Raw genomic sequence first — 26,058 nt, 5'->3', positions numbered from 1 at the left:
AATGAAACGCATCGTGACACGCCGCGAGCTTGTAGATCTGCTATTTTTTTACTATTTTGAAAATCAATTATTTGATCGATTATCAAAAAATAATATATATATATATATATATATATATATATATATATACATACATATATATATATATACATATATATATACACAACAATCCATGAAATCGATTTGTTCGGTGAACGCGCCCCTATAGAGCGCCGCAGTCCCCGCCCCCTTTCAGAAAAGCGAGTGGCCCAGGAAGTGGAAGCATTCTCCCATCGGCACTTTTAATATAATTTATTTAAAGACGGTTACGCCGCGGACAAAGCCAATTCGGATCGTGACGAATCATGACAATGAACGCAATATTTTGGGACGATCAAATCATTAGAAAGAAGAAAAGAAAGTCAGGAGACAACACTATTTGTTTTATTTTTCGTCTTATAAATTATTTGATCGGCCCAAAATATTGTGTTCATTGTCATGATTCGTCACGATCCGAAATTGGCTTTGTCCGCGGCGTATAACCGTCTTTAAATAAATTATATTAAAAGTGCCGATGGGAGAATGCATGGGGGCTTCCACTTCCTGGGCCACTCGCTTTTCTGAAAGGGGGGCGGGGACTGCGGCGCTCTATTGGCCAACAGATGCGTCTGATCCCCCCCTCTCTCTCACCTCTGTGTGGGTTAAAGGCCCGTCTGACGGTGTCCCAGCCTTGTTGCGAGACCCCGAACAGGGACAACCTTTCGGCGCCGTGCGCGGCGTGCTGCGCCCCGTTGAGGACAGACGCCGGCACCGGTCCCGCCGAGTACATTGTTCCGTCCGTGTTCACCCTGTCGAGAGCGAGGAACACGGCGGGATTCCGCGATGACGCTGTGGGCCTCTTTACAGCCGCCGGAGAGGATGTGGTGGTGGTGGTGGTGGTGGTCGCTGCCTTGGTCTCCAGGAGCCTGGCGGAGGTTCTGTTGGCATTGGCATTAGCATTAGCATTAGCTAATTAGCATTAGCATAAATATTAGCGATGGGAGATTGATCAGCAAAACACGTCGGTATTATCGGACGATTTTAGTTGGTTTTTTTTTTTAGATCAAATCGGCGTCGGTTCGATTAATCACAATCAGACCGATTAATCGGTCTGTCTTTTTACAGATAAACGAGCCCAAAGTAACAGCTTGAACAGATCTACAAGCTCACAATATAAAAGGTATTCGAGTTAAATCTGACTTTTGCCTTAAGCATGTATTTTTCAGAATGGACAAAATTATTATAATCTCTCATTAACACAGAATGAGATCATATCGACGATCGGTAAATATCGGTTATCCATAACAGCAAATTCATTATATCGGATATTGATATCGGCCAAAAATGTCTCATCGGCACATCCCTAATAAATATCAATTGGCAGACACAACGTATACTACAATGTAATACTGCACACGTGGGTTTATCTGAACCGATAAAACAACCCCGCGAAAATACCAGGAAAGGACCAGAATGTATGAATGACAGTACTATAAATATAACCATCTCAAACAGGCAGGTACGGTACGGTACGGCAGCGTGTCACCTGAGCACAGGGGTGACGTAGCTCCCGGGAAGGATTCCCACTTTGCCCGTCCTGAGAGACAACCCGCGGAGCCAGCCCTCCTTGAACGTCCCGTAGACCCCCACCATCTCCCCCTTCCTCAGCTCCAGCTCCTCCGGGCGTCGAGGTTTGTAGGAGTAGAGGGTTGCACACCTGAGGAGCCAAACGGGAGAGTTTATACCAAAGAACGTAACCAGTGTTGTTTTTGGCAGCAAATTTCTATTTTAGTTTAGTCATAGTCTTTGGACTGAAAGTTAATTTAGTTTTAGTCACATTTTAGTCACCTGGAATGTCTTAGTGTTAGTCTAGTTTTAGTCGACTAAATGTCATAAGATTTTAGTCGACTAAATCTACAGTTGATTTAGCCGACTAAAATGTATTTTGGCAGGTCTTGATGCCGTTGTAATGATTGTTTTTACACTTGCTGAAAATAGCCGATTGTAGATCAGCTATTTTCAGCATGTAACCAAGTGTAAAATGACTTATACTGGATCTCTTGTCCACTAGTCCCTTCCCAACATTTTAGTCTAGTTTTTATTTGTCGACGAAATTGTCAGTAGGCCTATATTTAGTCTTAGTTTTAGTCATCGTAGCTTAGTTTTCATTTAGTTTCCATTTGTTTTTGTCAGTGAAAATAGGTAGTCGACGAACATTTTTCGTCTTAGTTTTAGTCGACGAAAACAACACTGAACGTAACTTCCTCAGTTGCTACCGCACAGCTGGTGAAGAAAAGAGTGCAGGCGGAGATGGGACGGGTGGTCTGGAGGGATTTGTGACAGATGGGTACCAAGGTTATAATAGTTAACTAAAACTGCCTAAAAAGCTAAAAATAAAAATGAATTAAAAAACGATAACTAAACTGAAACTGTATTGCGTGTCCTCGAAACTAACTGAAATTATAGACAAAATACCCTTAATGTTCAATATTTATATGCCTTTCGGATATTTATAATATAATACTTTTAAAATTCATTAGATTAATTTCCTCATTTCTCCAACAAGTTTTACGGCAGTTTCCAGCACCGTACGGCAGCATGTAGCCACGCTAACCCCTAACCCACAAATAAACCAAAGTACGAAAAAAACTAAAACTAAACTATAACTAAACTAAAACTAAGCATTTTCACCAAAATAAAAACTAGCAAACCCGCTCTAAAAACGAACTAAAACCAACTGAATTAGAAAAAGATATGTCAAAACTAACTAAAACTAAACTATAATGAAAAAACCAAGACTATTATAACCTTACCGGCAAGAGCGAAAAGAAAGATGTGTAAGACCATTAGGTATAGTGAGACCAGCTGTGCTGTACAACGTGGAGTTGGTGACACTTGATGAAAAGACAGTATAGGCAGAGCTGGATGTGGCAGAACTGAAGATGATACAATGATCACAGGGTGTGACGAGGATGGACAGGATCAGGAATATGTAATATCAGTAGTAGTGGTTCTCAAAGTGGGGTCCGGGAACCCCCTTTGGCCCTTGAGGGTGTTCTACGGGTCCGCAAAACAAAGTCAGTTAAACCCATTTTGGGGCGGGAACCCCTTGGTGTTTTAAACATTATGTTGTAAAATGGCTCATACACACGGCCCGATATTTGCTCCGATTATGCTGTCGGGGAGCATTCTTTGTGCTCGCCGACAAAACTCCCGATTTGACGGAAGATCGGGCTTTGATCGCCAAGGTTTTGCTCGCTGTGTGTGGAAGGCTCTGCGAGAAGATAATAGCGTCAGATAAAAGCGCTCGCCGACGCCTTCCCGACCGTTTCTGAATATCTGGCAGGTGTGATATTTGACTCCGTCGCCGACTGGACATCACACAGTATGAACTGGGTTGCGACCGCCGACCACACACACCGAGGCCATATTACAGCCAATGAGAGCACAGGACAGCTGTGCTCACTGGCACCGTCTGTCTGTCGACGGTATCGATAGACGATCAGATGATAATATATAACTTTTATTTATTCCTTGGGTAAATCCCTGTGTCATACATATTGGTATAGCTACATTAGCCCAATGTTGCTGTTAAATAGTCTATAAAATCAACGCATTTCACTTGAATAATGTTGATAAAACTGTAGACTTCTGTAGTGTGAAATACTTAACGATCCGATGACTCGCCGACAACTTTAACCCATTCTGATCGGGGAACCCCTTTTGGTGTTCGCATCATGTTATGCTTTAGCTATTGAAAAATAGCAGATCTACAAGATCATAGCGCGCCACCGAGTGGCGCGCTACGAGCTCGTAGGTCTGCTATTTTTGAAAAATCGAAAGAACGACTGACATTTTTTAGAATCTGATCTCAGGTCAGAATGGGTTAATCAGACCAGTCAGTGTGTGTCCAGTGGAAACCTCGTATGAATCTGATCTCAGGTCAGAATGGGTTAAAACTCCTACGGTGCGTAGGGGCCATTAGTTTGACAAGTTGCAGTCCTAGGAAAGTTGATTCCAAGAGGAGTTGTGTCTTATATTACTCACACGCTGATGGAGAGCTGCTGGGTGGTGGAGGAGGATGAGTGTTTGCCGTCCGCGGAGGGAGGAGTCACCTGGGGGTTGACCAGGGCCATGCTGATGGTGGGCGGCGGCTCGCTGTTCATCTTCTTCTCGCCCTGGAAGGCAGCGAATGGAGGTCAACATTGGCGTCACGCACACAAAATGCTAATCGACTCGTGATTCACATAACAGTATGTACGACGCAACACGATGACTCTGTGGTTAAAAGGCTTCCACCCGGAACTTATTTTCGTATGGGAGAGTATGTTAATTCAATATAACTACATCTACGTCTGTATGAAAGAGAATGTTAATAACTAGTACATTATGTAGAATATGTAGAATAGAGGATGTCAACAATAATTAGTTAATTGTGAATTTGTATGACGATGAATTCATCGTCAGGTAAAAGGTCATAATCGTGACAGGTGTCAGCCAGCTACTGGTTCACTAGTAGTACTGCCTGAAGCTCACAAGTCCAGTATCTCCTCATGGTGAGGGTTTGTTTTGACATAGAAGTTTGTTCTCAAACAAAGCGTACGGATTTCAGCTTTAATTAACAGACACAGAGGTGAGAGGAGGAGGAGGAGGCAGGTCAACACACAGACCAGAACCTTTTTCTTTGGATAAAACAAAATAAATAAAATCACACCCGTGTGAAGTGAGGGGCGCTCTTATCATCATACATCACCTTCCGTGCTCAGCCAATCAAATCATCACATTCCGTGCCACAAACACATTCCGTGCTCAAATGGACATACTGTACACACAAAGCTGTGCATAATATAGGAGTGGCTTGTGCCCCTCAAAAATACTAAGTGGATCTGTGTGTTGCCAGTGATGTAGGCGTGGCTTGACACAAAAGTCCAATCATCTTTGCCAAAAGGGTCATGTGAGGAAGTCTTTAATGTTCTGCCTGGCACATACTGTAGTTACACAGTAAAATACTCGGCGTTAGTTTAACCATTTGTTACTCAGAGAGTGTAACAATTTAACATTCGTACACTCTCAGAGTAACATTTATACCACTGAGGATTTTATTGTGCACAAAATTACTGACGTTTCATAGAAGAAGTCCACGTGGAAGAAATGTGCTCTATGATTCATTCCCGTTTTATTCTCACTTTTTGAATGACTCATTTGAACCTAGTGTTGTTATGATTATGTCTGCATGGAATGTCCTGAGACATTCCCGGGCCATGTGTAGAGAAAACAAAATGCAGATAAGGACATAACGGAACCATGGCAAAGGGCAGTCCCTGGCGGAGCCAAAACTCTGAATAGCGTCCATTTCATTACATTCGTATCCATTGTTGAGGGGCGCTAGTAGGCCTGTCAATTTCTTTTTTTTTTTTTTTTTTTTACAAATGTACCTGTGCATGCAATGCATTATGGCCTGGGTTTCTGCATAGTGCATTTACTACCAGCTAAGCTAAGCCTGCCAATTGTATTTATTTTACACCTGTTTTAATACTAATGTATTGTTCTGGTATTGAGTGAGAAGAGATTTTGTAACTTTTGTACTGGTTCAAATTTGTGCAAGCTAAATACATGAGACATGTTCTTACTCTTGGATTTAACCTTTGTGTGTTTAAATCATTCAGTTGATAAAACCTTTACAATTATACAAGCTTTTTACTAAATGTACTCTGCTTTCATGCCAGAAGACTGGAGTAGATCATGCTAAAATTCTATTTAATTGTTTTTAATAAAATAAAATAAACTGCTTTAGAATCGAAAAAAATCTTTTTTGAATCGAGAATCGGAAAAATCGAAAAGATCGTTTTTGAATCGAATCGTCACCCCAAGAATCGGAATCGAATCGAATCGTGGGACACCTAAAGATTCGCAGCCCTAGGCGCTAGCATGTCCAGCTTTGAGAGTTTGTGCAAACACAAACATTGTCCGGACACAAACATTGAATGCCATTGATGACAATGAATGGCCAGCCTTGAGCGTTTGTGGAAACACAAGACGATGGTGAGGACGCAAATTGTGATCGGCTGGAATGAGAAGCTGTACGATGATAAGAGTGCCCCTCACTTCACATGGGTGTGATTTTGTTAGATTGTATCTGAAATATATTACATTTTCTATAATGTCATCTCTGTTGTATCAAGTCAAATTACCCAATTAGAGTTCATTCTTTATTCTCTCACCAAGAAAATAGAAAATACGTAGTTAATTTCAATCCATCCATCCACCCACCCACCATCCATCTTCATCCACTTATCCCGAGTTGGGTCACAGGGCTAACAGTTTGAGCATTGACTCCCAGACAGACATCCCTTTCACGGGCCACATTAGCTACTTCATACTCTTCTTCTTTTTTTACTATTTTGCAAAACATTTTTTTATAGTTAAAATGGCCAGTCTACAAGCTCACAACGTGTCAATGTAGATTGGCTAGTTGAACTATTCAAAAATAAATTTCAAAATAGTAAAAAAAAAAAAAGGCAAAGCGGTTTAGGGATAAGGGGTTTAGCGGTGACGAAAATAGAGCCCAAAAGGCTATATCTTGCGCCACCCCTTAACCCTTATCTCTAAACTAATTTGCCATTTTCTACCATTTAAAAAAACGTTTTAAAATAGTTCAAATAGCCGATCTACAAGCTCACAATGTCTCGACGTAGATCGTCTACTCTAGTTGAACTATTTAAAAATGTTTTTCAAAAATAGTAAAAAAAAAAAAAAAAAGGCAAATACGTTTAGGGATAATGGATAAGGGTGGCGCAAGATGGAGCCCTATCCCCTATCTGGTCCTTGGTCTGACCCATGGCCTCCTCCCAGTGCATAACACGTGACACACACTCATCCACGCCGTCCGCTCTCCCAGAGCAGTGCCAGTGAGTCAGGCCTGACACAGCCATCATGTGGGAGGGAGCAAATCCCAGGGTGTGGCTTGGCTACGAGCTATTGAGGAGAATGTAGCCTTTAGGATAATGGTACTTACTACTTAACAAGCTGAAAATAGATTTTTAACCACACAAGACTTTGTTGATTCAAAATGAAAACCACTCATGGCGAGTCATGATGTCATTTCTGAAAGGCGTTAATATATTTTTCCCTAGTGACCGTTATCCTTTTGGTGATGCACTGTACACACGTCATGCCTGCTGCTATTTACAGCTCAGCTGTGTTAAACAACATTAATTTATGAACCGCTTGAAAACCTAGTGTCCCTATTCTGGTGTGAACATTTGACTGAATGTGGGGGGGAATATATTTGGTGTAGAGCAAGGGTTTTCAACAGGTGGTCTGTGAACGGCTGGCGGTCTGTGGAAGTATTGCATGTGGTCCCTGACCATTCATTTAGTGATGTAGAGATTTGATTTTTTTTTAAATCCACTACTTGAGAAACATGTAGTCATTTACTGAAGTTGGAGGTCAAACAATTCAACAGAAAAAGGGAGTTAGAATCTCAAAAGGGTGAAGTGCACCGGATTGTCTGGTTGAGTCCTCATTATTAGGAAATGATTAGTAGTCAATGGACCATTGGTTGAGAAACGGTGGGATGTATGTGTTACAAAAGCACAAATCTTAGTCCATATCCCCACCTGAGACAGGTTGATTCTGTCAGGGTGGTGGGTTCACAATCAGTTGAAAACCCCTGGTGTAGAGGGGGGAAATTGTTACTTGTTGTTGTTATTGCTACTACTTGTACTTGTACTTGTACTACTTTGCCTGCATCTATTACCCTGTCTATCTTTCTTCTATTTTCTTTCTTTCTTTTTTTTTAATACTGTTTTTATTAGGCATTTTTTGTATAGGACAACTTCAGAATATCATTGGAGTTTTTCCGTTACCACTGTCGCAATATTGCTTGCTCTGGGTGTATGTTTTCTGCTTATGTAAAGTGTCTTGAGACGACATGTTGTGATTTGAAACTTAAATAAAAATGTAAAAAAGGATGGGACCTACTACTGTAGACCCGTGGGGGACTCCGGTCAACTACTGTAAGTAGTGTATATAGCGATAAAGTGGTTAATGCTCTTCTGCAGACAGAGAACCCACTCTGTACAGTTACGGTACCATTAACCCTTTAGGCTCTCCCACAAGTAGGTTGCATTATATTCACACTGTACCCAAGAGGAACACAAAAGGTCCTAATGAAGATGCTGTGAAGTAGTGACATGAGGCGGAAGTAACAGGAGATCGAGTTAACGTGCTACTGTATTATTATTACTGAATGTCCCGGAGACATGACAGCTTTCCTTTGTGAGGAGACGGAGAAAGAGAGAAAGAACTGAAATGGCTTGACTGACTCCAACCTTTCAACGTCGTCATGTCTTCGCATCCATCGGTCCATTATGTCATCTGTCATTTCTGTTCCGGTCTTTTATCATCACAAAACACAAACAGACAGTGACCCGGCATGTCACCCTGCAGTGTGTCACGGCACTATCCCAAATTAAACGTCATTGAGGTCTGGTGGCTATCTTTAAACACTGAAACAACAAGCGTGACAATATGACAGATATGAAGAACATAACATTCATCACTATCCATGTAATATCTACCTAGGTGTACAGAAAGAGATATGCTCAATCAATGTCTAACTCGGCACACGTATGGCTGATGACCCGATGGAGTGATGCGTGTCGGATCGGCGGTGGTTGTCCCTCATGTGTCTCCATATATGGGCGTAAGAACACAAAGACACAAACAGGGACGGACGGTAGCTCTCCGTCTGTCGGTCTGTATCCATTTCATGCCCATATATAGACATCTCTGCGTCTGCTTGAATAACTCCTTCAGGTCCTCGGTGATGGGCATGCACAGTTTGAAGTCTATCAGTGGGACAATTCTCCAGATAAGACAGACGGCAGAGATTTATAGATGTAGAAGACTAATTAATCCGGACTCTCTCTCTTTTCGCCGGTGTTTCGCCCAGGTGGAAGTGGTTTTGAGGTTAGGTTAGGCATAGTTTCTGTGAGGTTAGGGTTAAAGTTAGGGTTAGGCATAGTGTTTGTGATGTTAGTGTTAGGGTTTATACTGTAGGTTTAGACAGTTTTTGTGAAGTTCAAGGTTAGGGTTTAGGCACAACCTGGGCGACAGGTTGTGCCGCACAGGGTTACCATTAGTTCAAAACTTTTACGGCTGTGACTGGAAAAACCAAACTCATTAAATGACTGCTTCCAGAGTTTTTGTGACATTTTGTGTTGCATCATCACCAATCATACAATGATAGCCGAAGAAAATAAAGGCAGGAGACAACACTATTTGTTTTGTTTTTCTTCTTATAAATTATTTGATCGGCCCAAAACATTGTGTTCATTGTCATGATTTGTCATGATCCGAGTTGGCTTTGTCTGCGGCGTGACCGTCTTTAAATAAATACTTTTTGAAAAGCCTATGGAGAAAATGAATGGAGAATCATTTCCTGGGCCACTGGCCGTTCTGAAAGGGGGCGGGACTGCGACTCAGTCTATAGAGTGAAAGATTCTTTATTTACGAAATAAATAAAATATTGATGGTGTTGTATAGTGTTTTAAGACACATTTGTCTTATTAGCCAGGGACCCTTTTAACACTCACTGAGAGACCTCAATAAATGTGTACACGGTTTGTAAACAAATTCAATTATTAGCCTACATATTATTCTGGCTCCTTCACCCATGCTGTGTTTTATAATACAGTACACAACTCTGTTAATAATTCACAATAGAAGCAGTATTTCAAACTCAGCGGCAGATTGCACAGCTGAGAGAGGTGATGGGAAGCACGTCTATAAATAGATCTACAAAAAATAAAGGAAAAAAATAAATAAAACACACATGCTGGCTTGGCCAATGGCGAGGAGTCCTGTCCTGTCCCCCCTTTTAGAGTGAGAGAAACTTCCGCACGGAAAGGAACCCGGGCTTGTCGTCTATTATTGGCCGGGGTGATGATGTTACTTGCTCAGTGAAGAGGAAGGAGGAGATAGAAGGGGTCCGTTATGTAAGCCAACCCCAGCCAGTGACTCATCAGCATCGCCATGAGAGAGATAAGCAGAGAGACTCCCTCTTCTCCATGCCTCTCTCTCTCTCTCTCTCTCTCTCCATTTCCCAGCTATACATTATTCTCTTTATTTTCCTGTGTCTTGTACCGTCACCCCCCCCCCCCCCCCCGCGCCTCTCCAAACTCCATAATTTTGTTCCTTTCTTAAAGCTAAAATCCGTAAACTCTCATGTCCTACCCACAGGTCCCCCCCCGACCCAGAGACAACCATTCTACCGCTCTGTCCGGAGGGCATCGGGGGGAGATATTGTTTCAGGCAGTACTACTTGTAAAGCAGTGTTGTGTGGGTGTCCGAACCGGGCGATACCAGGGTCTAAGGCCCTTATTTATCATAAGACACCATGTGTACACCCAAAATTGGGTGTACACCTAATTTTGGGTGTACACCGCGTTGATAAATAAGGGCCTAAATGTGTCAATGGAAGAGCAGGGACACCACACACGGCCAACCACTGCAGATGTAGTTTGTATTAACATTCGGTCTATATATAGTCCGGCAGCCGGGGGTGTGCTGTGGACTGGAGTGGGACATTTGGTATATAGTTTTTTTTATTGGCATAAGATATTGTCTATATAGTATATACATATATTCATGAATCCACTTGCTGACCGGCTGTTGTTATTGAGCATTTTTTTTACCATGTGACGTGTCAAACTAGGGGGTTTTCATGATTTCTGAATCCATTCCAAGCATTAGTTTTGCAAAAACTTTTGCAAAAACAAAAAAAACGCTCCTTGAGCTAAAAACGGCCATAGTCGTCGTCATCACAAATGTGATGAGGTCAGCACATTTTGGGCTCATTTGGCTATGGCCGTTTTTAGCCCAATGAGTGTTTTTGTATCTTGCCTTATATACTGTAGGTAGTCAATGGTCTGGTCACATACAGTACAGTATATCCCCCCCAATAAAAACATTGATCAATACGGATAGCCGGTCAGCAAGTGAATTCATGAATGTTATGTACTGTATATATTACAATATATACAGTACATAATATATACAATATTTTAGGCCAATAAAAAAAAAAAACGATATACCAAATGTCCCACTTTAAACAAAAGAAGCATCTTGGCTGCCGGACTTATGCTGTTGGCCATGTCATTATAAGCGAAACCTTTCAAAAAATTGGCAAGCAAATATAATCAATACGCGCTTGTAGGTCAGATACTTTCGCTATTCTTCCATGACAAAGTATAAAGCTTAAGTGGTTAAAATAAGTTCCAGATTGCAGCTTTAACTTCAAACCCTGCATACCCCCGGGCCCCCACGCCATTGACCCAATGTTCCACCTTCTTGCCCTTCCTCTCCAGTCTAGTCCCCCTCCTCTTCCTTCCTCCTCCTCCTCCTCCTCCGTTTTGCCTGTCCCTCTCCCTTTCGCAGGCTGCCATTATACAGTGAACAGTATAATTGCAGGGCAGACATGTGAATTATCTCCTCAAAAGGAAACCGTCGTATCAGGGCAGGTCGTTTGGCAACACTTTCGGTTCAAGATGAATGCTCGGCAGACACTCGTATACAGGAAACGCCCCAGCCTTACCCCGACATTAACCTGCTTGTGACAAACACTACACAGTCATTTAGTTCTGATTGGCATGAAAGGACAGTTTTGTAGACGCATAAAAAGGTTTAAATGGAAGGTGTGCATTTTCATGGTATAATCCCTGCCATTAATGAGACTCATTTGATCCATTCTTATTAAAAGAACAAAACATGGTGCTAAAACATATTGAACATTAGCCCCGATTTTGCTGAATTGTTTATTTCAGTCATGGCATGCAACTGCCCAACCAGCTCAGTGGCCTTGTGGTTCGAGTGTCCGCCTTGAGACTGGGAGGTTGGGGTTCAATCCCCGGGCCGGGTCATACCAAAGACTGGGACCCAGTGCCTCCCTGCTTGACACTCGGCATCAAGGTTTGGATTGGGGGTAAGGGCCGATTCATACTCCTATTTTAGAGCCGAATAAAAGTCGGTTCGGCGCTGTAGAGCCTACAATGTGACGTCATTTGAGGTTCGGGGGGGGGGGGTACCGTCCTAAAGTCGTCTCTTCGGTGCTACTGAAATTTTCTGACGAGCCGAAATCATTTCGGCACTACAGCGCCGAAACAGCGGTAAAATAGGAGCATGAATCGGCCCCAAGTCCCTGCGACATACTAGCGTCATATCCAGGGGGTGTACTTGTACATCAAGCTGCCTCACGCTACAGAAACAGGAGATAGGCTCCTGCCCTATAGGCCTCATGGCTCGGCAAGGCTACTTATGCAACTGCCCAGCATGGTTCAATGCACACATTCATCAGCCCTGTGAGAGGTGATAGATACACTGTGTGTATAATAATACACATTGTATCACCGGCACAAGGTGATGAATGTGGACATTACTAAATAAATACTGTAAGCATGTGTGACTTGTGTTGGCATTTCATCCTCATACTCGGAGGGAGGCCTTAAATCAACTTCGTAAAACATGACCACACATTTTGTTATCCTACAAAGCTTCAACCTCTGGCTTTTAAAAAGCCTGCTTCCAATTGATATGTTTTACAGACGTTACAGCAGAAAAATCCATCAGGCAAGAACAGACAAGTGCAGAGCAAGGGAGCTTGTCAGTCTTTTTTTTGCTCTTCTGGTTTTTCAGAGGTATTCATTAGACACTAGACTTCAGTCTGCAATATTTTATCATTGGTTCTGAATGATGTCTGCCAACGGTCTCTCTTCCATCCAAACCTCATTCACCTCGACTAATTTGCAAATTAACCCATTTTGGGCGGGAGCCCCTTTTGGCGTTTTAAACATTATGTTATAATTTAGCTATTGAAAAATAGCAGATCTACAAGCTCATAGCTATTTTTGAAAAATCGTGAAAATGTGGCACAAATTTGGAATATGTATTTTTTCAGAACGAACGATTTTAACTCAAATCTTTGCTTCTGGGGAGGTCCCTATGGAACTACATATTTTCAGATGGGGGTCGGCGGCCAAATACATATATAGTTTCTGGGGTCCTTGACGTGAAATATTGAGAACCACTGATATGGAGAAAAAAATTATAATATATTTTTTTAAATTTCGACGTCAGGCCTAAATTGGTTAACAGTATGACAGCTAATCAAACACTCCGCCTATAGTCCTTATCTCTCCCCTTGCTCTTTATCTCCTGTGTGGGGGGGAGGAAACCAGGCTAACTTCCCAATGCCGATTAAAATCTGTGGCTCCTGCCTCCTTCCACTCACCTCTATCTCTGACCCTCTTTATCGCTCCATCGTTCAGTCGTACAGGCCTCCGCGTCAGTCTCCATGTGAGCCTGTTAGTCATGTAACGGCGAACAGAAACACAAGGGCGATGTCTTTCCCTCTGCACTCATTCCTGGAACCTAGTGTAATGCTTCCCTCCCTGTTCTCTCTCTAGTAGTGACTGATGAAAACATTCATTATCACGGACAAAACAGGTCAGGTCTTTTTTTTTTGAATAACATGGCGTGTTCCATTAGAACAAATAGAGGGAGACAAAAGAGTCACTAAAGGAAATCCACACGCCACAGTTTGAACCAATGGATGGAAGATGGAAAACGACGAGGTAAAGCAAACAAAACAGAAAGGAACTCCAACCAAAGGGGCATCTTGAACCACCGTGACTGACACAATAAGGAAGGCTTCATGTTTGCCCTGAGGCCCAAAATATGTAGGCATGCTGTTTGTTTGTTCAATGAGGGAACTAGCCTGCTTTATTAAACCTTTTTTTTTTTTTTTTACATCGTGAAGACTGAAGAGAGCCTTGGAATCCTTTTCTTCTTGACTTTAGAGGTTTCCTATTTTGGACCAAAGAGAACCCTTCCAAGGATTTTAGCTTCACTAATCATTATAAAGACGTAGTATAGGCCCTGCTCTTTTTTTCTGATTTCCACAAGAATGGACTCACCTGTGACAGGTGTCTGTGCGTCCCGTCGGAGGAGCGGCCCTTCACGTGCTGGCAGGTCACCCTGGAGGGCGGAGCAAGGCCGTGGCTGGCCGGAGCCGCGGAGGGGTGGGGCGTCGGGCCCTGCAGGCCGTTGAAGGTGCAGCTGTTGGCCGTCTGGTAGATGGCACTGCTGCCAACAACGCCCGACTGTTTCCCCTGGCTGGGGGGAGGAGGCAGAGCGTTGATAGGGGGAGTCTTTGCCGGGAGTTGAAGGACTCCGAAATGGTTGGTCCTGTCGGGCACGTCAGCGGCCTTGTCCTTGCTCCCACTTCCGTTTCGCTGGCTGCATTCCGACGAGTCCCTCCCCTTCCTGCTCTTACCCTCCAGGAGTTTGACAGCCGCCGAGTTTGGCTGAAAGAGAATAGAAGAAGACGCGTCAAAGGATGGCTTCTTTGCTCAGCTGAAAAAAAAACAACCAAGGTCATCCAGCTACTTCACTTCACCTCTACCTGTTCTCTTCGGCTGAAAGAGAACAGGACAAAAAGAGAACATATCCCCCGGTTCACAAAAATAACACACGAACTTCTTAACCAACCACACACTAACTACTTCGCTCACCCCTTCACCCGACAACTTATATTCTAAGTTAAACAATAACGAAGGCCATACAACTACCTAACAAACCCATGCAACTTTGTCGATCGGGTTCGAGCGCGACGACTACGAACGGCCAGGCCGAGAGGCGGCGGTGGGAACGATGACGGCAAGATGGCAGAGAAATGAGACTGTAGAGATGCCAGACCGTCGGGCAGGACAGGGTTAATGCTCGCACTCCCTACAGTGATGTGTTGTTACGCCACCCAAGCAGAGAAAGCATTACTGTGTCCTCACGCTCCACTGCCTCGACATGCCGAGAGAGGCACAGAGTGAGGGGGAGAGGAGAGAGGAGAGGAGAGGAGAGCAGGACGATGAAAGATGAGAGCAGAGTAGAGGAAGATGAGGAACAAGGTTGAGAGGGTTGCTGTTAAGAGAGAAGACGGACAAGGAGACGCATGGGAGGAGAAAGCAGAGAAGAGGAGGAGGAAAACAACACGGCGAAGAGAAGAGAAAGGACGTGAAGAAGAAGTCAAACATCTGAAGAAGGCGCATTAACCACTTAAAAGCTTGCGAAGTTGAGCAGGGTCCTCCAGGACTCGACAGAATATTAGATCCTCTAGTTGTTTCCCTCTACACCAAATATCTTCCCCCGAATATAGACGATCCACAAGCCGAGTCACAAGATCTGATAGAGCTCGACTGCTTAAAAAGGAGCAGTTAAAAAAAATCTCTAAATTCTTTGACGCGGATCTGAGAGGAAAACAAGTGACAGTCGGCAACCTAAGCAAGCTCTGGGAGCCTGAGTAAACCTCGTAGTCACACACCAAGGAGGGGCTGCAGGCAGCGCTGTGCCTCAGCACGCCGCTGTACAGCCACTGACATTTTATGGATGAAGCAAAAGGTTTGAGCGCGAAAACGCTCCGGCAGTGACCCACGCTTCCAGCATCAACACTAACACGTACAGTTGTATTTGTTGCTGGAGGCATATAGCGTCAAACAGCATCAGCCCACGCAATCTGCAACGCACATTACATACAGCATACCACTCACTGTCAACGTACATGGACAGAGAAAGAAAGACACAGAAAGAAAGACAGAAAGAAAGAAAGAAAGAAAGAAAGAAAGAAAGAACGAACGAACAAAAGAAACTAAGAAACAAAGAAACAAACAAACAAACAAACAAACAAACCTCCGTAAACTGTAGAGGGAGAATCCCAACTTTGTCTCCAAGTTTCGCTTCAATCCAGTGTTCATCCACCCGTCTGACGACAGTAAGGATGTCTCCCTGCAAACCAGGATGACAGGAGAGGAACGGGGGAGGATGAGATGAGAGAGGGAGAGAGATAGGGGGGGGGTGGGGGCAGTGGTAGAAGGAGACACAGAGGGGGCGTGAATTTAGATTGAATGGAGAGTTATAAAAAGAAAGAAAAGAGAACATGTTTGGAATAGAAATAGCCCTAGTCTTAAGCACCCCCCCCCTCAAAATAAACTGCACCCACGCACGCACCATGTGACATCAACTGCCGTTATTTCTGTAAGGCCCAGTACATTTCTCTCTCTCCCTGTGTCTCTCTCTCTCTCTCTCTCTCAAACCCTTCTGACCAGCTCTCAGATGTGCTTTAATGGAACACTAAGGTCCTTATGTAACTCCTTCAGAAAGTCCTTTGCGCTAAGTAGCGATGCAAAGTGGAGGTCTTCCTGTGCCACTATGCCCCTGGCTCCACCGTCCTGTGGGTGTTCTGTTCCTTTCAAGCAGGGAACAGGAGAAAGAAAGCAACAGACATTATGAAATAACACCATTGTGCATATTCGTTCGTGTGTGCTTGAACACACGAGCATGATGCAGAATTTGGTGTCGCCTCTCTCTCTCTCTCTCTCTCTCTCTCTCTCAACTAGCTTGCACTTGCAATGATATTTTGCACTTTTAGGTGGTTTCACAGACAATGGTCTTTTAAACACACTTGAGACCGTAGGTGCTGTGCTGGTTTTTAGTGCACAATGGCCTTCACATGCCTTTTACCCCTTTCTCTCTCTCCAAAAATTGCAGCATGCCTGATGTAGGTGTGGAGTGTCCCTGGAGTTAAATATACCGCTCTGAACAGGAAGTCCTATTATTCTAGCCTCCTGATGCTCCCTGCATTGTAAACATGGCACACAGACTCTCAACTTGTCCGCTTTTCCTCGTCGAAGTATCGGGTTAAGTTACACAATACAGAGGGAGACGAACCTTGAGGAACCTCAGGCAGTATTTGTAATCCTCCTGGTCCATACTAGTGCTGGGATTGAAGTCCGACAAGGCCCTGCAAAGAGCCAGCGGTTGGGACTGAGGCGTCAGGCTGACGTCCTGCAACAAGTTGGCAGCGCCTGGCCCACTGCTGCTGCCCTCCTCCATCTTCTGTCTCGGGTTGGTGGCGGCGGTGTTCGCAGTGCTGAGGACCAGCTCTCCCATGCCGCCGCCGCCGCCTCGTCCGTGGTTGTGCAAAGCTCTGGTAACAACCTGCACACGGCACGAAAATAATAGCACATGTTTTTAATTGGCTGTGTAAAGGCAAGGCAACGTTTATTTGTATAGCACATTTCAACAACCGGCCCTTCCTATTTCGGGGCGTGTCGTTAGTAGGTGAACAATGTCCAAAATCTTATAACAATAATATAGCTCTACAAGCTCTCAACGCGTCACAATGTGGCACATATCTACAGTATAAGCTCCCAACTCGTCACAATGCAACACACTGTAAGCTTGTGGATTGGTTATTCTTGCTTCGGCGTATCGCCAAGTACTGTATATATCATAATATACAAAATAAATCATCTGAATGCAAAAGGAAAACTTTACGAGATATCTTTGATACCATAAGTTATGTGTCGCACACATTGGGCTGTATTTTGCGTGTCTTACGTACCAGGTCTTATTACTTAACTTAAGACCTGGAGGCGTTTGGCTATTCTGAGTGGCCAAAGAGCATTGACCACGCCTCCAGGTCTTAAGTTAAGTAATAGACCCGCAAAATACCCGCAATAGGGCTGTATTTTGCGTGTCTTAAGTACCAGGTCTTACTACCTAACTTGAGTAAACTAAAGACCTGGAGGCGTGATCAATGCCATTTGGCTATTCTGAGTGGCCAAAGAGCATTGACCACGCCTCCAGGTCTTTAGTTTACTCAAGTTAGGTAATAAGACCTGGTACTTAAGACACGCAAAATACAACCCATAGTGTTCACAAATTCTTAAAAATCAAGATGAAAATACAATCTGCTGCATTTGGGCAGAGAAGCAGCAAGGTACCAAAGGGACCCTGGGCTACTCTTTCCCATGATGTCAGATATAAAACAAATAGTGGCTCGCCAATACAATTGCATTTCCCTTGAGTGAAACACAAAACTTGGGGTTTGACCTACTTCTATAGTAACAAAGTGAGACCAGGCACTTTGGAAAGGACATTTACCAACAAGAATGAGAGAGACGGGGAGATAGCAGCGGGCCAAAACAACTCACATAAGCCTTGTGCAGAACATTAGCAAAAGGCCCCAGTCCTTCAAATACAATGAAGACAAAACACAGACACACATACACACACATCCCTGTAGATACTAATCAGTGAAGAGCTTAAATGTCATTGTGTTGTTCTCTCTTTCTGCATTGATAGCTTGTCTGAGAAATGAGTCAATACTTTGAATATAAAACATTCCATTCCTCACACTGATCTCACTGGCTTTCTTGAACATCATTTTTGTCTCCACCAGGCCGAAGGCATGGGGAGAGAGTATGTTTTGCACTCCGTCTGTGTGTCCGTGTGTGTCTGTCCGTCTGTCTGTGTACAGCTAATCTCCGGCACCGTTAACCCGGTCGATGCCAAATTTTGCACACACACTCCCTGGATGCCAACGATGAACCTCTGCCCCAAATTCTCCAGAACGGCCTGTTATAGAGCCACCAGGAGGCCGATTTTTGAAAAATAAAAATATATTACTCCTCCAGATTCTGTCCAAGAATCCTGCAAAACGTTTCACACTTTCTCTATAGTCATGTGGTTCAAGACGGATCTGTCCGATACTTCATATTCCATCCTAATTGGCTAACATTGGCTTTCAAATTTGGCAGAATTGGCCCGTTTTGAACAAAAAGCCTCAAATCATGAACGCAGCGTGCAATTTACGTGAAATCTTTCACGGACTTTCCTCCTAGGCTGAGGAATAAATCCCACCCTTTTCACATTGGCCTGTTATAGTGCCACCAACAGGTGGATTTTTGCTAAACACATTTTTGGAACAAATTGCCTCAAATCATGAACGCAGCGTGCAATTTACGTGAAATCTTTCACGGACTTTCCTCCTAGGCTGAGGAATAAATCCCACCCTTTTCACATTGGCCAGCAGATGGATTTTTGCAAAACAAATGTTTTGAACAAAATGCCTCAAATCATCCAATTGCCATTCAAGGCGTAAGAAGAAGTGGCACCCTTTCACATTGGCCATTCTGAAATTTGTGATAATCTCTGGGCTGTTAAATTGTCATGTTTAATTTATAGTGATGATGCAATCCAAAATATCATTATTATTATTATTTTATTATTATCATTAATAAACTGTCTATGTCTAATAACCGTTTTTTGTTAATCCCGCAAAGTTTCACTGTATCCTTCACTGTATAAGCTTCACTGTATCCTGTATTACAAGAGCTCTCATGATTGGATGAAATTGATTGACGTTTAATGATTTACTATTAGAATATAGAGCTATTTAACACTTAATTTAACAGCTCTTTTAATGTGATTTAGTAACTTAATTATCAGAAGTATCAGACTAAAAAGGGATATTGTCCTGCAAAACAAATATATGTTTTTCATCGCACAAATAAAAAAACATAAGCAGCACAGTTTGATTTACTAACATTTATTAAGAGTAATGAGCTTGCATGACTCGGTCCTCCAGGGAGGTTATTAGAGGGCACTTCATCTTGGTGTTGTGTTAATTAATGCTCAAATGGCAGCGTAGATGAAAGAATATAATGACCCAATGTTCCTGTGTGGGACCCTGTTGGGGAAATATAGCTTTCAAGTAATTAGTCTGTCTCAGATCATTAGTGAACTGACTAGATGAAGCTTTTTAAGAACCAAAACAAAATAATAACCTTAACCTAAGCTTATACCCTCTATACTTAGTAATAATACGGCCAGCTCGTTTTCCCCCAATTCCCATACACCAAATATCTTAGCGGAAACTGCTAATTCTATGTATGTGATTACCTTGCTTATTGCAGTTTGCTCTGGGTAAGACAGCATCTGCTAAATGCCTAAATTGTAGCTGTCGGGACGATCTAAGGGCCGATTCATACTCCTATTTTACCGCTGTTTCGGCGCTGTAGTGCCGAAATGATTTCGGCTCGTCAGAATTTTTCAGTAGCACCGAAGAGCTGACTTTAGGACGGTACCCCCCCCCCCCCTCCGAACCTTAAATTACGTCACATTGTAGGCTCTACAGAGCCGAACCGACTTTTATTCGGCTCTAAAATAGGAGTATGAATCGGCCCTAAGCTCCCAAAACGTTGTATTGTGATGTTTTTTTCGTTACCCCCAGAATAGGGATGCTGGTAAAACCACCATCGAAATCCCACACTATCAAAAAAGAGTGAAGCCTATAGTCTCCTTTACAGTTGGTTTTGTTGAGATAGTGACACATATTCAAGTACATTTCTCCGGCAAACTTCCCAGTGGGATTAAATGGGGAGGTTAGAAACAACAACAGTAACATAAACAAACTGAATTTATTGTGTCAATCACTGTGCCATCCCGATATTCAATACCAAACTCGCATTGTGCCAGCAGTTAGTCTCTGTGGTGACGCAGTGGAAGCACCCTGGAGCAAGTAGCTAATTATTATGAGATTAAAGGGAGTGTGTACTGAGCTCACAGTAATGTGGGAAACGTATAGACTAGAAAGCAGAAAATAGGTGTGTTTGGTTCTTGCCATGGCCCATGATTAATATAGGTTTAAACTTTAAAGGCGGTGTAGGTGATATTTTCTGGTTAAAACAAAATGTATTTTTGTTAGTCCAATATTAATCATTGTTATTGAGTGTTTGTTTAGTAACAGGGTTCTTCCAGTCTTTCCAGCTCTTTAGTCAACTGCAAATACTGGTGGGACACCAATCTCATAAGAGAGCCGCTTCAAATTTGATAGTGTTCCAGACAGTTTTGATTTCGTCTGCTCAATTATTTGTTTCGTCACGGACACTTATTTCTCTTTTTTGTACTGTGTATCTGTAGGAGTTCTCTCTCCTCCTGATTGGATGAAATTGGTATCCCAAGCTGTTTACTAAAGAGCTGGAGAGATATAGGGATACTCCCGTCACAGAACAAACACTCATCTGCAATGATCAGAATATATATTAAAGCTACTTAACTGTTACTTAAACAAAAAATAAACAAACAAAAAAACACTTCCTACACTCGTGGAAATATTGTATTGAGTGAATGTGTCAACCTTCTCAAGATGTAATTTGATATCAATATAGTAAGCTGTAAATTACAATAGAGGGTATGCGCATGCTTGAAGTGAATGGCACATCGAGTGGCAAAGCAACATGCAAAGTGAGTTTAACATTGTTTAATGCAATCAGATATGACTTTTCTGTTTGTTTGTATGTATGGCCTGTCAAGGCCAGAAACTAGTTTTTTGCCACTCCGCGTAACCTCTGGGTTTGATGATGTCACGCGCATACCCTCTATAAACAAATTAATACATTGTTTGGTAAATATTTGTATTTTTTTAACTGAAATGGTTGTTATTAGCACTAAAGTTAGTAGGTACTATAGGTAGGCTAGTCGGGATGATGTGTCAGTTTGAGATGAATTGCATAATGTGTTTGACCTCCACGCTCACCTCACTGTCCCCCTGTTTGTCTCTGTGCTGGGAGCTCGGTGACTCCTGCTGCTGCTGCTGCTGTTGACCCTCCCTGAGAGTCATGTTGTTGGGCACCTGGGTGTAGCGGGCAGCAGCAGACTGCCTGGCCCCCCGGCCGGGTCCCATGACGGAGCCCTGCTGCTGCTCTAGTCCCTCCAGGAGCCTTACCAGCAGCACGTTCTCCGGGAGCTCCCCCACTGACCTGGCCTGGGCGGGACTGCGACACTCCGGACAGCAGAGAAGCACCTGCTGCTGCTGCTGCTGCTGCTGCTGTTGTTGTGGTGGTGGTGAGAAGAACGCCTCCTGCTGCAGGCAGGGTTTACAGAACGTGTGCTGGCAGGGGAACACTTTGGCCGACACATCCAGCCGCTCCAAACACAGAGAACATTCAAGCAGGTCCAACAGAGTTAGATCCTCCATTTTAACGAGTGTATCTGTCTGGAAACAGCTAATTCTTCTTCTTCTAACACGTTCCAAACACTGTATTCCGCCATACTGGGAAAGGAAATAGGCTATAGCTGTAGCCTGTCTGACTTCAGTTATTCTGGCAATCCACTTGTTGCAAATTGTCTACAATGAAAGCACTGTAACAGCCCTAATCCGGGGAGCACTCACGTTTAGGATTAGCACCGTTATTGTCACCACGGTCCCTCCACGCCACGCGGATAGATCCAAAACTTCTACCGAGGCGAGGAGAGAAGCGCTACCGTCTGCGTGCGTAAACACCACATGACGCACGCAGGTGTCATGTCGGCGCACCTCACCTGCTGGCTGGCTGCAAAGGTGAGACGACTTCAGGAAGTAGTAGCAGCACTGAATCCATAGCACTGCAGCTGCTCTCACTGCAAGAAATATTCCCTTTCTCAGCTCGAGCTACACATTGTTTTCAAAATACTAATACTTTATGACTCACGCATGTGGCATGCTGAGTTGCTGACTATTAGCCATACATTCCAATAATGGGAAATGTCCAAAGCATTCGCGCAGAAAAGTGCAGCGCTCGCCTGTCTGTGACGCAGCTGATTATTTACCAAACATGATGAACACAACTCCGTGGTGGGCGGTGGCGAATGTAACCAAAAACACTCTTTGTTGCTGGTTGTGTGACGAAGAGGATTGCAGATTATAGACACCCACAGGAATACTACTTTTAAATGGAGCTGTCTAACATGTCTCGGATCCACTTAAAACAAGTTTGGGGATTTGCACTTTCCTAGTGTCGGGTTTCAGTCTGTCCACTGGCGTTGTTAACCCTTGCGTTGTAGGCCTACACGTACACAGTAGGCTACACACACTTGCTGCTGCTATGTGGTGACTCCACACAATAATGTGAGCAAATATTTTCTGATAACATTGAGTTATTATTATCCATTAAATACAATACAATTGATTGATAAATTGCTCTCTTTGATGAATTGAACAAGGTGGACCCTCTTGTAAACAAGTGTAATGCTTTATTGGGTCTCCACTCACAGTTAACAGTCTTTGTATTGAGTTGTGCTTGAAATGTACTGTAATTCTGCAAACTGTTAATACATTTTAAATCAATCAATCGTTTACAGTAGGCTACTTAATATATAAAAATAAATTATATCTATTTTGTAATGATAATTTAGAAAGGACTGTAAATAAATATACCTTCAAATAACCCAGCCGGGAGACCAAATACCGTGCTGTATTTCCCTTAAAAATGAGTGAGTAGCCCTTTAACTTGAATGACAGCCACCATAAAAAATAGAAATACCTTAAAAAATGATTTGGAGACAGATGACAAGATGTCAGATGTCAAGACCAGGGTTGGTGGTCTCTCATTAGTCCAACAGATTGATGATGAGGATGGTGTTGCGACGTCGAATTCATCTTCCTTGGTTCAGTCATTGATGGCCATAGACCGGGATTGTTGATAACTCCTTTCCCTGCACTAAGTTACTAGGCTAAGGTCAAACTAGACTTATAACACGGCAGCTGCATGTTGAATTAAAAAACAGCGCCTACCATAACTTGGTGACTGAGAAGAGACAGTATGTCGACTGAACAAGATATTAAATGGGACAGATGAAAATATTTTGGCCATAAACATGGATGACATGACATTAATGATGATAAGGAGAACAACCCTATGTGTAAACAGGCAGTAGACTAAGGGTAAAATGATGATATGGGAGAATAAGGTGACAATATGAATGACACGGCCTTGCCCAAAGTTCAGGAGGATATGGGACATTGACCACTGGGCATTAGTTTGTAAACAGATAAGACATAATTATCTAACAGCTACCCGTGTTAATTGTTCCTTGCTATTTTTTACCATAACTCATTGAAATTGTAAGAATGTATTCATTATGAGAATATCTTTCTTCTGTGTAGCACTGTAGCCACACACACATACACTCAGTTTACACAAAGATGTACACTGAAAAGGACCACAATGAAAATAATCTCTCATATCAAGCTTTTTTGTGTTTTATCCTTTTTTTGTGGCGATGTTAGGGGGGGGGGGGGGGGGGGTGAGTAACTTTATACTCATTTATAATTTTAATTTCATTCATACTTTGTAATGAACAGTTTTGCAACATTACATGATTGACATTGACATGTAATGAGTCTAATGACTCACATGCTGATATAGCATGCTCCAAAATGAGTAAATATCAACTAAACATCAACTATGGTAGGCCTGTATTTGTAGCCTATATGCATTTCTGTCAATAAAAACATCAATCAATCAAGGCTATACTTAACTTTTCATTAGTGGAATTTACTTTTGTATCTATTGCTCATCTAGCCCGGCTAGAATGTCTCATATTACATACATTCCATGTATTCCAAATACTGTATAGGTGTATTTTGAATACATGGAATGTATGTAGCCTAATATATGAAATGTATGTATGCCTAATATCACAGACATTCTAGGACTATTGCTCAAACTGCTCTTTCTCATCACCTGATTATTCTTGCGGTTTAAATGTGTCAACATTTTGGATGTCAAGGTCAGTATAGTTCTCTGCAGGGACCCCTAGTCAGGCTCCTTAGTGCAGCTGTATATGTTTTTACTGTATTACCACTTTGTTAACTACTAACTAGATCCCTGCTTAGACAGCTAGAATGACAAGAGCACCAGGTGAAAACATCCTCTGGTGGGCTAGAAAACCAGATGGCAGCTTGCAGCCTTAACCAGCAGCCCATAAGCATCACTGCACAGCGATCTAACTGGTCCCAGCTGTGTTACAACCCTCTCATGTTCACGGACCCCCAAACTGTCTTTCTCTCTAGGGCCTATAGGAGGCCATGCATGGAGCCAAATGTTTCTACCCAAGGTACCATGTCCTTGATATGAAAATAACATTTCGAACTTATTTAAATCTAGCTAAATTATAAAAAATAAAAATTGATTCTTACTAGTGATATTGAGTCATTGAAATTGAAATTGAGACATTGTTGTTACTTGTTAGAATATCTTATTAATTAAACTAATCATAATTTGGACCCCCGGGGTCCTCCGGACCATACTTTGGAAACCATGACAGGTCTCTAGGCCACATGACATGACTTATCAGAACTGTAGCTCTAGCTTCAGCGAGAGCATCTCATATTGTCATGTGTCATGGTCTCCCTCTGCTGGTGCATATAGTGCCAGGCAGTAACCCTGCCATGCTGCCTTTGTTAACTTGAACAAGCACAATTCACACACAGCTTAACCATTTATTTAACTATACTTAAATAAACCCTCTAGTCTTATAGACTGGTTCCCAAGTAAAGTACCACCTCAGAAAACATTTGGCTCTCCCAAGTACCACCTTAATTAACTGATGTTAAAATACATGTAGGAGCCCCTTTTGTTCAATTCCTAAGCCAATAATGCTGCTGCTCTGACAAAACTCTGTCTAATCACTAATCAGCACACCTGATGATATTTCTAATGTGATTAATCCATACTCAAATCTTAAGAAATGAACGGCTTAGGTGTGCTGTCGTGCTCATTTCAGCACGGCTGGATAGCCCATTTCAACCAATTGCTTGGTCAGAAGAACTACCTGTAGTGATGTAAATATTTCATTCCACTTTTGTACCTTTTTTGGACTCCTCTGTGTACCATCAGAGGGGGACTCAAGTACCACCAGTGGTACTAGTAGTACCAGTGGTTGGGAACTTGGGAACCTCTGTAATATAGAGAACCAGACATTTACAACTGCACTGTACTTCCAACAGTATTTTCCCCGTCTACACCAAATCTCTTTACCACAAAATAGCCTATCTACTCTACAAGCACAGAACATGTTGTCGCAACACATTGTGTGCTTGTAGATCAGCTATTTTTGTCGATAGAATTGGCATGCTGAGGTTCAAGTGGTTCAACCCATTGATTCATTGACCGGGTCCGGGGTAACTAGTTTGTTTGAACTTGGCACTACGTAGGCACTACAGTACTATATGCAAAATCTCTTTGCCAAAAATAGCAGATCTACAAGCTTACAACAACACATGTTGTGGCACATTATGGGCTTGTAGATCTTCACAGAATGTTTGCCTATTGTCACCGTTTATGATCACATATTATGACTGATTATGCCCATAAAATGAAT

The 26,058-nt window shown here is 42.8% G+C and overlaps 1 protein-coding gene across 1 annotated transcript in view; it reads right to left on the bottom strand.

The window, feature by feature from the left end:
- The window catches only part of LOC308322602 (E3 ubiquitin-protein ligase SH3RF2-like), a 29,196-nt gene extending 6,567 nt beyond the window's left edge, over window positions 1–22,629 (bottom strand). Inside the window, exons 1-8 of the mRNA XM_080773971.1 lie at window positions 21,452–22,629; window positions 16,798–17,067; window positions 15,760–15,855; window positions 13,995–14,384; window positions 4,066–4,196; window positions 1,565–1,735; window positions 791–956; window positions 670–760 (exon numbers count right to left, since the gene is read on the bottom strand). Of these exons, the coding sequence (XP_080630097.1) occupies window positions 670–760; window positions 791–956; window positions 1,565–1,735; window positions 4,066–4,196; window positions 13,995–14,384; window positions 15,760–15,855; window positions 16,798–17,067; window positions 21,452–21,892 (1,756 nt within the window). The 5' untranslated portion in view covers window positions 21,893–22,629. The remainder of the gene's footprint in view (window positions 1–669; window positions 761–790; window positions 957–1,564; window positions 1,736–4,065; window positions 4,197–13,994; window positions 14,385–15,759; window positions 15,856–16,797; window positions 17,068–21,451) is intronic.
- Window positions 22,630–26,058: the final 3,429 nt, after the last annotated feature.

This window comes from Protomyctophum bolini (genome assembly GCF_963924005.1).
Source record: "Protomyctophum bolini genome assembly, chromosome: 10".
Taxonomy (NCBI): domain Eukaryota; kingdom Metazoa; phylum Chordata; class Actinopteri; order Myctophiformes; family Myctophidae; genus Protomyctophum; species Protomyctophum bolini.
This window is presented reverse-complemented; position numbering and strand designations above follow the sequence as displayed.